We start from the raw sequence: 14,574 nt of genomic DNA, 5'->3' as shown, positions 1-14,574 counted from the left end.
GAGGGGACATGGTTTCTGTCTAACTATTTGAAAGGTTGTCACTTGGAGGGGGGCATGGAAAAGTTCCTGTTTGCAGCAGAGGATAGGACCTGCAGTAATGGGTTTTAACTACATGTAGAACAATGCTGGCTAGATATCAGGGATTTTTTCCCCCCACATTCAGAGTAGTTTAGCACCGCCTGCCTATGGAACTGACTGCCTATGGAGGTGATGAGCTTACCCTCACTGATGGTCTTCAAGCAGCAGCTGGACAGATACTTATCCTGGATGCTTTAGGCCAGGGGTAGTCAACCTGTGGTCCTCCAGATGTTCATGGACTACAATTCCCATGAGCCCCTGCCAGCATTTGCTGGTTGATGGCAGAGGCCCACGGCAGCGGCAGTGGGCAATGGCGGGTGGTGGCGGCGGTGGCGGGTGGAGGTGGGTGGCGGTGGCAGCGGGCGGAGGCGGCACAGCCATGGCACTGGCCATCTTGATTGTTGTGCGCCTGTGTGCACATGTGCATGCCGCCTGCCTGCACACGCTGCCGCCAAAGTTGGCGTCGTGGCACCGAAAAGGTTGAGAACCACTGCTTTAGGCAGATCCTGCACTGAGCCTGTCTGGCCCCTTCCAACTCTATGATTGATGTAGAGAGTTGTGATTTCATGCACAAAACTGCTGTGCTGCTTTCCATTCTTTGCAGTTCTGGTAGCAAAGATGGTCTTCAGTTTTCAGTTTAGTTGGTCAGTTTTCTAACTAAAATAAAGTCCAATAGCAATTTTAAGACCAACAAAGATTTATACAAGGCATGGGCTTTCAAGTTCATGCACTCTTCTTCAGACTAAATGAACAACCATCATAATTGTAGATAGGTAAGAGCAAATTGTGGCAAATTAATAAACTGAGGCAAGATTCCATTTAACATGAGGTGCAGCCCCTGCCCATCTTTTTGGGAGCGGTCCAAGATACAATGCATAGTCACTAACCCTGGTCTTTGCAAGCTATACCTCTGTCCATGCAGAAGCTACCTGTAATGTTGCAATAATAATTCCAGAGAGCTTTCTGCAGCTAAATAATACGGCAGTCCAGTTGCATCTTACAACCTAACATTTATTCCCACATAAGCGTCTCTGAGTCATCTGATGAAGCGAGCTCTGATTTACAGAGACTCATGCGGGACTAAATGTTGTTTGACTTTTAAGGTGCCTTTGGACTTCATTTTTATGGCAGCACAATGAATGGTGGCAATGATTATGCATGTGTATAAAGGTCTATCAATTTGCAGCCCTTTTATGGCCACACCTGCAAGGAGCTTTCAAGGCAAGGGAGAAGCAGAGGCAGTTTGCCATCGCCTTCCTCTGCAGCATCTTCCTTTTTGCTTTCCCTTCCAAGCACTGGCCCTGCTTAGCTTCCAAGATCTGACGCGATTCGGCTATACCACGCTGCCTTTCCTCCATGGTGATGATTACAAAACTGAAATTTCAAGAAGCTCGGTTTAGCCCCGGGGCCCTGTGCATTCCTGCCGAACGCACTCAGTAGAAAGCAGCTTCGTACGTTCAACTTTGTGGGGTATACAGACTGTTGCCATTGTTCTTCTTGGTCACCTCTAGCTTTCTACTGTGTTCTACCAAATTTGACCCATTTCTCTTTAACGGTCCCACTACCAATCCAAAGGAAAACTTGTAAGGGGGAGGGATGGGATTTTTAGCCGCCATGTTAGTAGATTGATGTTTTAATGGGAATTTTAATGGGATTAGTTGTTGTGACCCGCCTCGAGCCTATCGGGAGAGGCGGGAAATAAATCTAATAATAATAATCATCATCATCATAATCATCATAATCTTCATTGGCCTCTGATATGTGGGATGCCCGGCTACATCACAAATGCACCCGAGGTTATGGTTGTGTATATTTATACACACGCAAAGAGCAGCTTGTATGGGGGGGGGGGGTTGTTGGTTATTAACTGCTAATTGAATCCCTCTGCTTCTGAAATAACCTTCTGCCTCCCTGTTTATGTTTGTCCAGTGTTAAGTATCCGAGGTATTCAGGAAGAAGACCCCCCTGATGCTCAGCTAATGAGACTAGATAACATGTTGCTGGCTGAGGGTGTCTCCGGGCCAGAGAAGCGGGGAAGAGGAGGACCAGCGGCCATAGCGGCAACATCAGGTGGCTGTCCAAATGACAATAGCATTGAACACTCAGACTACAGGGCCAAGCTGTCACAGATCCGACAGATATACCACTCTGAGCTAGAGAAATATGAACAGGTGATCTTTCTGCATGGAAGAGTTTTTATCATCTCCGTTAAAAAAAAACAAACAAACAACTAATCGTTTTTCCTTTGCGGTCACAGAGCAGGGAGTATAACTGTCTTTTTATTATTTTTCGTCGAAAGAATCACTTCTGCTGTTTGTCGTGCTGGCGTCGAAATGGCAGGGTGTTCTTCCCTCCCGCTGCAGTCCTGGCATCTGTTTACATGCCTCTCAAGTGGCTTCGGTAGCACGGCCTTGCCTAAGCCTCGGCTGGCTGAAATGCACTCGAGTTCACAGTTTTATGTAGCTCCCCTCTTCGGAACTGCCCCACTTTGACCGTTTATGCACTGGGAATTTCACTGCCCCAGCTCTCTTGCGGGAGCACAAATTGGGGACGGATGAGGTGCACAGGGCCAAATGCTCCCCGTGTGGGTGCAGGGAAAGGTGAGGCAACCTGCCATGACTAAAACTTCAGCCTGCAGCCTGGTATGAAGCCTCCAGTGCATAAACGGTCTTTGCCAGGCTCATATGCACCGTATCCTTTCCATGTCCAGAAGCCGGCATCAGCTCATGGGGCCAAACGTTGTGTACAGCTCCTGTAAAGCGATGTTCCTCATGTCTCTGCTACGCCATGCTACGATAAGGGGTCATTCTTGTGTAGCTGTAATCCGATCCTACAAGCCTTAAATGTTTACAAGAGTATTTCATGGAGGAAGAGCTTCTTGATGATGTCTTTGTGGTTGATAAAATGCAATGGGGCTGTGCTGGTTTTCTAGTCCGATCTGTCTCTAGCATGCTGCTGTACAGCAGGGGGTCCCCGAATGTTTGATAAAGTGTGCGGAGTTGTGATTGGCCGTGCAGGGGTTTTTTTGTGCATTTTGTTTTGAGGAATTGTTGCTTTAGTATCAGCCTTCACGGCAGCACAAGGATCTGCACTCTGGCATGCCAGGTTCGATTCTGCGCTCCCCCACATGCAACCAGCTGGGTGACCTTGGGCTCGCCACGGCGCTGATAAAACTGTTCTGACCGGGCAGTGATATCAGTGCTCTCTCAGCCTCACCCACCCCACAGGGTGTCTGTTGTGGGGAGATGAATGGGAAGGCGACTGTAAGCCGCTTTGAGCCTCCTTCGGGTAGGGAAAAGCGGCATATAAGAACCAACTCTTCTTCTTCTCTTCTTCTTCTTCTGTTACGGAAGGTAAGCCGTGGTAATCATTTCGTTGCTTTGCCCGCCATGCTCTACATCTGGCCAGATTATCATAGAGTCAATGCCTTGTATCAAATCCAGTAAAGTCATTTCAGTACCGAAGACTGCCTTGTGTTAATCTTGAGATTGCTCGTGATGTCACACAGCTGAAATCGTGCATTTAAATTGTGGGTGAAATGCAGTTATGTGAAGGCCGTTTCTGAGGGACCTTGATTTGTTCTTCAGTTAAAAGTGCTTATTTCATTCCAGGCCTGCAGTGAGTTCACGACCCACGTTATGAACCTGCTCCGGGAGCAGAGTAGGACTAGGCCAATTTCACCCAAAGAAATTGAGCGCATGGTGAATATAATCCATGGCAAGTTCAGCACCATCCAAATGCAGCTGAAACAGAGCACATGTGAGGCTGTGATGATCCTGCGCTCGCGGTTTCTTGATGCAAGGTAAGGAATGATCCAGATTCGTTGCTCCCACCATGTCCAGCACAGGGCATTGTACATTTCTACACTATACACTAGTCGTGCAGGCAGATACTGATCCTAATATGAAATGGTTGGAATACGCCCTCTTCTTAGAAGAAACACTGTCTTGGTGCAGGGGTTTCCAGCGCAGGGGTTTCCCATGGGTGCCGTGACACCCATGGACACCTTTCCTGGAGTCTACTGAGTGTTTTTAGAAAGTGGGCAGAGCTATGCCTAGCAAAATTGGCTATTGGAGGGCTGCTCGCTTGAGCAGACACTTTAAAAGTTGCTTTGCCAGCACCTTCTTGCACAGCACAAATAATCTTCACTGCATCTCCACAAGAAAACGGTGAAAATGTTTTTAAAACATGTTCACTTTAAAAGGCATCCTTTTAAACAGAGCTTCTGCCTGAAAAGCCAAAGACTTACTGCCAGAGTTATGTATGACCTCCCTCTCTGACATTTTGTGGTTGGCTCCGCCACCAGTGGCAGCAGTTTTGTAGTTGTGCCCAGCCCTTGTCAGAATTTCAAAGGTGGCCGCAGGCTCAAAAAACGTTGGAGACCCCTGGTCTAGGGCTTAGCAATTTGCTGACTCCTGAATCTAAAGAGCAGTCCAAAAGTGAATATGGGTGCTGTTTTTCCACAAAACAGATGAGCAAGCGATCACCAGTTTTGAACAGTGTTCTACCCCCTGAAAGGAGCAGGTCTTGAGGCGGAAGGTAGAAAATTACATTTGGTCTGGAATGCAGATGCCAGCATTCTCACCCAAGCAGTGTGGAGAGCCCACATTTCCCCAATCCTGTTGCAGCTGCACTGGCTACCAATTGAGTACCAGACCAGGTTCAAGGCCATACACTTTCCAGGTCCTACTTACCTCAAGGACCATCTGCTTGTCCATATCCCCCCAAAGGGTGACACACTCCAGCCACTCTAACAGATTGGTGATCTCTGGCCCCAAAGAAGTCCACCTGGCCTCAACAAGAGCCAGGACCTTTTCAACCATAGCCCCAACCAGGGGGGAACAAGCTCCCCAACGAGATCAAGGCCCTAACAGAACTTAAACATTTCCATAGGGAGCTCTTCTGCCATGCTTTTGGCTGAAGGCCATTGCCGGGAGGCCTCCTTGCAGACTGGGCCCATCCCTGTCAGGCAGCTGTACCACTCCATTGTTCCCAGGCTTATGATCTTCTCTCTAAATTGTTGCAATTACCAAATTGTTCAATGCTCCCAAGTTGCATTTGATGTTGTCTATTATGACTGTTATGACCCGTTCTTACCGTTAAAAATAGTTGATGTATGTCCCTTGTTTATTGCCCAGCAAAGGAATGTTATACCTTATACTCAAATGGAGAACTCACTCAAAAGACCTGATCTGCCAATTTTTATTGAGTGATAAGGATGCCGGTGTCACTTCTGTTATGGCTGAGTTTCTGTCTTCGGTTTTTAAATCCAAACTGACTGGTGTATTATGACTATTTCTGCTTATCATGCTCCTAACCTGCTTTATGCCCATAAAGGTATCGTGTGTTTGTGTGGTAAATTGAAGGAATGAATAAATGAATAAAATAAATTATGCAGACTGTCTCATAGAGTAACACTAGGTAGGATCACCAGCTTGTAGATATTAAGCTCAACCGTATAACATTACAAGATCAAGATGGGTATCCATGTTACTCTGTAGCAGTAGAAAAGAGCCAGTCCAGTAGCACTAACAAAATCTGAAGAAATGAGCAGTGACTCATGAAACCTTGTAAAGGTAAAGGTATCCCCTGTGCAAGCACCGAGTCATGTCTGGCCCTTGGGGGGACGCCCTCTAGCGTTTTCATGGCAGACTCAATACGGGGTGATTTGCCATTCCCTTCCCCAATCATTACCGTTTACTCCCCAGCAGAAAGCTGGGTACTCATTTTACCGACCTCGGAAGGATGGAAGGCTGAGTCAACCTTGAGCCGGCTGCTGGGATTGAACTCCCAGCCTCGTGGGCAGAGCTTCAGACTGCATGTGTGCTGCTTTACCACTCTGCTCCACAAGAGGCTTTTGATGAAACCTTGTAGCCTGGCACAAATATTATTCGCCTTTAAGGTGCTGCTGGCCTTTTGTTCTTTTGTAATGTTGTAAAGACTGAACTCTGGTACCATATTAGACATATTACAGCATATCAGACTTTGCTAAAACCATTTACGCTGAAATAAAAGCCTTCTTGAAAACCTTATGTAAAAATTTTAACACAGTATGCCTTTTGCTTCAATATAACTTCTGTCTTGGATGGTCTCCAGGCTCAGAACCCTTGCGAGAAATTCTGCTTGAACAGGAGGGTCCTCAGTGGCTCTCCCTACAGCCTTGGGCTGAAAGCGTAACGTATCCTGACATCAGCTGAGCAAATAATTGCACTGTGTTCCCAGGCGTAAGCGGCGTAACTTCAGCAAGCAAGCGACAGAAGTCTTGAATGAGTATTTTTATTCTCACCTGAGTAACCCTTACCCCAGTGAAGAAGCCAAAGAAGAGCTAGCCAAGAAAGGAGGCATCACAGTCTCACAGGTAGGCTGCGCGTTGTGGAAGAAGCCACTCCTGGCATTCTGATTTTCAAATGATGGTGCAGGTATTTTTTGCTTTGGAAATACACAGCAAAAAAGATCTGAAGCTGGGGAGATAAATATCAATCTATTTGTTAAGCCGCTCCACTTTTCAAAATAGAATTTTATCGTCAGTTTATGATGCACCCCGTTAACTTCTGCTTTGCGTTTGTTTAAGAAATTATTATACGTAACTCAATGTGTACCTAGCTGGTGGAGTGTTCATTTGGTGTCTGGATACGATGCTGTCACACTTAACAACTTAGAAACGACAAGACCTCAGCTGGGCCCAAAGGATCCTGGGGCATTGCAACAGTAAAGGAGGCAGGTGGAAGAAAGGACAGACAGCCCGAACCATGCTAGGCTGAAGCAGGCTGGAAGCAAGCTCCTTTAAAGGGGGCTAGGAGATAGGGTAGGATGTCCTCAGACCCAACTGGCCCTGGCTCCTGGCAGTCTACAGGCCTACATCCCAAACTGGAGGGAAAAGGAGGGGCTGAGGATGTGTGTGTCCCCCCCCCCCCCCGCCAGGGAACCCTTCATAAGGTGAGTCCAGAAAGGGCCAAGGACGAAGAGCCCAGGATACAAGGGAGAGGAGTATGGCAGCCAGAAGAGAGGGAACAGGGTGCAAGCATCCCCTGCCCCTTCAATTACTGGGGGGAAGAAGGGGGAAGCTGAATGATTCTACGAACTCAAGCTCTGTCCCTGCTGCAACAAAAGAATCTGACATTTGTATGTCAGAGATTTTAATGACAATAAACAGGCTCTCACAGATCTGCTGTGGTTTTTCGATCTGGCATTATGAACCTTCCCCTGAGGCAAGAGGCCCTGGAATCTCTTGCAGAAGAGGACTGCCGCACTGGATCCATGGGGCTGAACACTCTATCTGAGCAGGCACGCAGGGTATATTTATGTATTAAAAGAAAGGCATCATCTCATGCCATTACAAAGGGTGTGCAGTTTTGTTCTTGGTGTCCGCGCTTGGTTTAGCGCCCTGGCAGATTTGAAATACAGATTCCTTTCTGCTTTAAGCCCATCTGTTGATAGCACCGACTAAGCCTTAACTGAAGTTGTTGTTGCAGGTCTCTAATTGGTTTGGTAACAAGCGAATCCGGTATAAGAAAAACATGGGGAAATTCCAAGAAGAGGCGAACATTTACGCAGCCAAAACTGCGGTGGATGCAACCAATGTGGTAGCCCAGGGCACCCAGGCAAGCTCTCCACCTACCCCAAATTCTGGTGAGTACAGGAAGGCTGCGTCTGAAACGGCATTTGGCTTCACAGCCGCTGAGCCAAGCCGTGCATAGTGGGAAAGCTTCTGCCGTTTTCCGAAACACAAAAGGCTGTTGAAGTGTTGTAGTTTACCAGGCCCTGTTGAAAGTTGCCCAGAACTTCATCGCATATCTAAATTAATCTGGTTATTCCTCTGCATTCATTTTGCCATTTTGCACCATTTCTAAGGCTGCAGACCGGCAGTGGTGGGGAGAGCAATCGCATGGCTGCTCATGCCGCGCATGCACGGCAGGTCCGCGCATGTGCATTTGCAGCCGCACATGGCACAAATGCGCATGCGCGGCCCTGCTTCCCCCCCCCAGGCCGCAAGCTAATCGGCCGCTTTTGCAGCCGATTTGCTTGCGGCCTGGGAAGTTTCTTACTGCGGGGGGCGGGGGCAGGGAGAGGAAGCCATGGCCCGGTGCTGGGGCCTTCGCGGCCCGGCATCGAGCAGCAGCCCGGTGGTTGGGAACCACCGATCTAAAAGAAACTGACATGTTTACTGAGGCTCAGATCCCAAGAACAGTGAGGGGAATGGTGCTTGAGGAAGGCAACGTCCCTGCCTCTTCCTCTGCACCTTTCTGTGCTCTCCCCCTCATTGTACTCTTGTGGGTCAGTAGACCCCTGGGAAGAGTACATGTGTAGGGGGCAGAGTGGGAATTTGTAGTTGGAGTGAGAGGGAAGAATAAACCAAATTGCTCCACTTTTGGCAAACAGAACTGCCATTCCATTGGAGGAACTGCCCTCAGGCTGACAGGATGGCACCTTAGGATCCAAGCCCAAATTCTTTTTCTCTAGTAATTTCTATTTTTGGCGAAGAACAGTAGGTTTCTTTAACTCCATTGGGAAGCAGAAGTGCTTTATTCTCTTTCTGCCCAGCTGGAAGCTGCTAATCTTTCACATTAGGTTGTGTCTTCACACTGCTCCATGTCATGTTTAACTGCACTTCCATTCGTCCCCTTTTCCCACTATGAATTTGTTATGCTTTCTCCATACATGTACATAGAATCAGAATTGGTAGGAACCTCCAGGGTCATCTAGTCCAGCCTCTTGCAGAATGCAGGAAATGCACAACTACCTGCCCACCCACAGCAACCCCAATTCCATGCCCAGATGATTCTCCCTCCCTCAAAACCAGAATCTCTGGCCAATCTGGCCTGGAGGAAATTTACCTCCCCACTCCAAAGTGGTGATCAGCATTTCCCTGGGCATGCATGAAAAGGCCACAAGAGCCAAATACTGACACAGCCCCTTCTGCTCACCCCCTCACAATCTGCCTAAGTTCACAGATTAACATCCATCGCTGTCTTTTAACTGTGCTAGTTGGTTTTTTTGTTTGTTTTAAAACAATGATGAATCTGTGCAGTTGGCTATAACTTGGATAACATCTGATAACTTGGATGCCTTTTGGGGCTCACTGTTGTCCGTGTGACATGAGAGCATACTGTACAGCATACTGTCCTTCCCATGAAAATGTATGTGGCAAGGGAAGAACAGTTGTGGTAGGAGCGTTGTCTTCTAGAGAAGTTTGTCCTTCACCATAGAGCAGGGGTCCCCAACCCCCGGTCTGTGGCCCGGTACCGGGTCATCATACTGGGCCGCCAGCGGCCGCGCCTGCCTCCCCCCCCCTGCAGTGAGAGGGGGGGGAAGAGGCCGGCGCGGCAACTACACAAACGCACGCGCGTGGAACTGCCGCGCATGCGCGTTTGCGCCCCCTGGTGGCCAAAACATCCATGCGTGGCAACTCTGCGTATGCGTGTTATCACCACCTGGTGGCCAAAACGCACATGCGCAGCAATTGGGCATGCACGTTTATGAGCAACTGCGGCAGCCGGGCTGCTGGCTCTCCCCCACCCCCAGAGGCGGTCCCCGACCAGAAGAAGGTTGGGGACCGCTACCATAGAGGAATCCCCATTAGGTTTTCAAGGAACCCGTGTTCTCTGGAACACAACCTGAAAACAGGTGAAGTCTTGGAGCTAGGGTTGCGCACAGTCAGCCACAACCCAGTCAGTCTTCGGATGTGGAACACTACACAAAGACAATTAGTGATAAATCTCGAGATCAGGTGTGAAATACAAGAGTTCCTTGTGCTGTTTTCTTTTGTCACAACAATGAGCAGGTGCGGACATGGCCTTAGGTAACTTCTTTTCCTCTTCAGGTTCCTCTGGGTCATTTAAAATGACAAATTCTGGAGATTCCTTTATAAACCTGCAGTCACTCACTTCCTACCAGAACTCGCCCGTGGGAGCCAATGTGCAGTCACAGGTGGGTGTGCAGAGAAGTTTGTGTGACACTCCCCCCACCCCAAACACCATTTTCAATCTATGTCCTCAAAGAACCAGTTTTCATTGATGGTTGAAATTTAAGATTGCTTGGGAATATTACAAGAGCAATAGCCACCAGGAGTTATTTACTAGGAGACGGATCATTTCATAATGAATTTGTGGTTTTGCCACGTCTTATCACCCTGGGCTACCTTAGGCAAGGAAAGACTGAAGGTTGTATTGTTTTATCCTGAAGTTATAAGGAGTTTGGACGTGGACCTAGGTAGAGACATGATATCTCCAGTTGTTTTTTCAGCACTCCCAAATCCCCCCCCCTTTGCAGGGTTGAAAAATGTTTGAGGCGGAGTCACACCTCATTCTTTCCTAGGCCTTCACTTATATAGTGATGTCCTGTGTGATAAGGTAACAGGCATACAAGCCCACACCAGCGTGTTAGAAAGACTAGGCATGAAGGCTGTTTCAGAACTGAATGTCCCAGCTTCTAGGGTCTATGGTGGCATTCACTGCAGGTTTCTGCTGTTGCTGTGTTGCATTAATGTCAGCCATGGAAGATACAGGCTGTACCATACATTCAAGAGTTGCCGGTATTTGGACCATCCTCCCCCCCCCCTCCATTTCTCAAACTGCTGTTTCTTATGGTTCATCCATCTTCATTGCAGTAATCCTGCCCACTGTAACAGTGAGCTCTGCCTTCTGTACATGACACACAGGGGGGCCACAACGCTACAGAAATATAGAGAGGATCTAGTTGGGGTTTACCACTGCATCCGACACAGACGTCTCTGGTCTTATGAGGGTTGCATAGAGAGAGATGGGGTAGTGGGATTTTAGACAGAGGCTTTGAATTGTCTTCAGAACCATTTGAGCTTTTAAATTGCTCTTTTTTTCCCCCTGCCAATCTGGTTGTATTGTTACAGATGGATTCCTTACACCATGTCATACACCAGGCAGGAAGATATGACAGCATCGTGGGGAACCCTCTATATTCGACACAGCGCATTGACGTAAGGAGCTTCCGATTTTGAGAGCAAATTATCTTGCGCGCCAGAATTCAGACCACCTCCGTTGCCACCTCTGCAGACACAGTTAAAAATGAAACTCTGCTGCAGGCCTTAATGTTTGCTAGCACTTTGCCGACCACGCAGTGTTGCTCCAAAGAGTAGTAGGCGGTCTGTTTCCGGTGTCTGCCAATCTAGGGACCAGGAATATTTTTTAAAAGCCCTTGCTTTTTAGACCGTAAGAGAAGCCCTTCTCTGTATCAGTCACGGTACTGTGAAGACCAGAACTCTGATCGGTTAGGGATGGTCAGAGAGAGAAGCCAGTTTAACTGTCAGCTCAGTGGAAAGGCTGCCTAACTTCCAATCCCCCCCTCCCATTGGAGGAGAGAGCTGCCAGTTGGGGGAAGAGACTGCAACAGACAGAGCACAGAACTAGCCTATCATGAAATCCACCAAGTAGCTATGGATTAGGACCCACCCCCAGATCCGCAGCTGGGAAATGAGAAAGTATATGAGAGCTTTCGTTGAACATGCAGTTCTGTCCGTTACTCTGTCGAATAATCCTAATTCACAAGCACGATAGGTTTCTTTTCCTATTAAACAAGTTAGTAGTAGACGTTGGGCCAGAGGAAAGGAGTCCCACTTGGGGAAACAGGAGGAAGCCGTAAAACAAGGCAGCGGAATCAGCATTTTACACAGTACTTTGCCTTCCGTGCCCCGGAAAGTGAACTGCGGTGTTGCGCGGTTTGCTCCGAGCCTAAATCTTACGGAACGAAGTCTGCGGCTTCTCCTTGACGTGGAAACCCAGAATCAGAATGGGTTTAGGAGGCAAGTTAGGCCTGTTGGACTTAACACAATGTGTTTGTTCCCTCTTCAGGCGAATGGCAGCTGGCAGGATGCAGCTACCCCTTCATCAATCACTTCACCAACCGGGGATCCCGGAAGCATCAATTCCGATGCATCTAACTAAATTTTTAGGACCTGTTTGAGGAGAGGAAAGAGGTCGTTAGTGTAACTCGTCAACGTTGCTTTTTTCTTTTTTTTTTGCCAATATTTTTGATTCTCCAACTTGACACACACAGCTAATTACCTCAGACAAATAATAATAATAAAAAAAGAAGAAAACCAATAGAAGATTGTGATTATATATGGACACCTCTCTACCTCTCGGCATGACGTGCTTGAGTTCTTCTGGCTTCTGCCCTTTTGGGGTTGTAAAGGAACTGGCTTCATTTACCAAACCAAATTCCTTTTTTAAAAAGAAAAAAAAAAGAAGAGAAATATCACTTTTATGCTTAAGAGTCTGGAAAGCGTCTCTCGAATGAACTTTGGAATTTGTCTCCATTTTTTTTTCCCAGTTAAGAAAGAAAAAAAAATAGCAACTTGATTTTAATTTCTACGTGTTTTTATTATAAAAAAAATTATGTTCTAGATGCTAGTTACTAATCAATAGCCCTTCTCGTATTGTAATTGTACGCGTTCGCTGTATTGTAATTTTGTATAGGAAGATTTCTTTTTCTTTGAACTCATTAACCAGAACGGGCCATTGCTTTACCAAAATGATTGTCGGACTTTGCCCCTTGAATAGAAAACTTCATTTTCTGTGTCACTCTCATGTAGCTCTAATTTAATGTCTTAGAGTAAGCTCAGACCTCCCTGTGAATAGTTTCTTGTGCATTTAGGAGAAGAAAAATGTTAACTGCAAAGTCCACCACTTTTCAGTTTAAATCTTATCAAAGAATAAATGTCCAAAGTCTTCCCCCCTCCCCCCACTTCCTGCCTCTTTCCAAGCCTTCCTTCATGTTTTTGGGGGTCGGCGGCTTCCAAACAGGTAGTATAGAAAAGAACTAAAAACTTTTGTCCATTGGAGTTACTCCTTGCCCCAATGTCATTAGGCATTGTCATACACACTTGGGAGAATCCTGCTAAAGAATGTCAGCCTCTGTATCCAGGGAACTTTTTACTTAATCCAGTTAAAACCACCACTGCAATGAATTGATGAATGAATGCTTCAATGTATATGAGGGAGATTTAACAATAAAATGGACCAGCCTGCTTAGAATGTGAGGAGAAAGGAAACTGAAACCCCGGAGCTGTGCTCTATCTGCAGGTAAGTATGGGCTGTTGCACCCCAAGTCTTGAATGGCTCAGGCTAGCCTGATCTCATCAGATCTTGGGAGCCAAGCTGGAGCTGCCCTTGTTAGTATTTTGGATGGGAGACTACCAAGGAAGTCTGGAGGCATCCCCTACAGCAGCCTTTCTCCATTTTTTTTACTGTTGAGAAACCCCGGAAAGTCTTCAGGCCTTGAGAAACCCTAGAAGTCGTGCGATCGTGCAGAATATGGCTGGGAAGCAGAGCTGTGGACACGCCCACCTAGGGCCCTCCCCTTCCAGGCCTCATCTCTGGCCACTTTAGGTTGGGGGGAACAGATTGACGTGTCCATACATGGTCATATTACCTTATGAATGTTTAACAAACTGTAAAAATATATTAAAATTAACTCCCACCCATTTGGGAAACCCTTCCAGGGCCGTCAAGACACCCTGCTTGAGAAAGCCTGCCCCATGGGGTTGCCAGGAGTTGGCTGCGACTCAATGCCACTTGCCACCAACACGATTCTTACACAAACAGTGAAGCCAAGAAGAAGCTAGGCTTGCACCACAGGGAGAGAACTCGCTGTGACTTCTCTTCACCCAGTATTGGATCTCCATCTTTGAGGGGCTAGGGAGGTTAATCCCCCGCCCATTATTATACTTTTACAGTTTACTCTTTTCAATACTGTTTGAAATACTGAATGAATTCTCGATCTGGTTCTCTCTTTTGAAAAATGAACTACATGATGTAAGCAAGGCTTCCATTATACTTCCCCCATGGGACACAGCAACGGACTAGTTCAATTCTAAGAGGAATGATCCTTTTCAAGATGGGCCTTATAATGGCTCTATTTTGCTTATGAGCTCAGGATCTCACTTGCAGTCTGCAGAAGCACGGACTCTTCGCGGATCAGGTTCTCTACAAAATGGGCAGCAGATAACAGCATACGTTTGTTAAAAATGCTGTTCCACCGCCACTTCGGTGACATACGTCTGGATGTCTCTTGGTCGGTGGCATGTTAATAGTGCAGTCTAGAGGTGTGTCCTTTGTTTCTGCAGGTTAATTTTTGAACAGTATTTGTGGTAAGGATTCCTGCCTTGGTGAAATAGAGCTAGGATGCCATTAGCGGCATGCTAATGGCACGAGAAATCCAATACAGATGTAGAATTGTAGAATTGGAAGGGGCCATCGAGGCCATCCAGTCCAACCCCTTATGCAAAGCAAGATCAGCCCAAAGCATGCCTGACTAGTTTTCTCCAGCCGCTGCTTGATGACTGCCGGTTGGATGGAGCTCACCAACTCCCTAGGCAGCCAATTACAGTAAAAAAAACAAAAAACACCCCAATTCCTAATTCCAGCTGGTATCTTTCCGCCAGTCATTTGACACCATTATCATGAGTCCTATTCTCTGCTGACAACAGAAACAGCTCCCTACCTTCCTCTAAGGGAGAGCCTA

At 47.1% G+C, this 14,574-nt stretch overlaps 1 protein-coding gene across 5 annotated transcripts in view; it reads left to right on the top strand.

Annotated features, from left to right (window-relative positions):
• The window catches only part of PBX4 (PBX homeobox 4), a 40,424-nt gene extending 27,339 nt beyond the window's left edge, over positions 1–13,085 (top strand). For 3 of the 5 annotated variants that reach the window (XM_077329326.1, XM_077329327.1, XM_077329324.1), the window contains exons 3-9: positions 2,008–2,249; positions 3,690–3,880; positions 6,301–6,436; positions 7,551–7,707; positions 9,899–10,005; positions 10,943–11,029; positions 11,901–12,790. In XM_077329326.1, coding sequence (XP_077185441.1) covers positions 2,008–2,249; positions 3,690–3,880; positions 6,301–6,436; positions 7,551–7,707; positions 9,899–10,005; positions 10,943–11,029; positions 11,901–11,993 — 1,013 coding nt within the window. In that variant the 3' untranslated portion in view covers positions 11,994–12,790. Of the gene's footprint in view, positions 1–2,007; positions 2,250–3,689; positions 3,881–6,300; positions 6,437–7,550; positions 7,708–9,898; positions 10,006–10,942; positions 11,030–11,900 lie in introns of all 5 variants that reach the window. The other 2 variants (XM_077329322.1, XM_077329325.1) reach the window with 2 other exon arrangements.
• Positions 13,086–14,574: the final 1,489 nt, after the last annotated feature.

This window comes from Paroedura picta, chromosome 3, assembly GCF_049243985.1.
Source record: "Paroedura picta isolate Pp20150507F chromosome 3, Ppicta_v3.0, whole genome shotgun sequence".
Taxonomy (NCBI): Eukaryota; Metazoa; Chordata; class Lepidosauria; order Squamata; family Gekkonidae; genus Paroedura; species Paroedura picta.
This window is presented reverse-complemented; position numbering and strand designations above follow the sequence as displayed.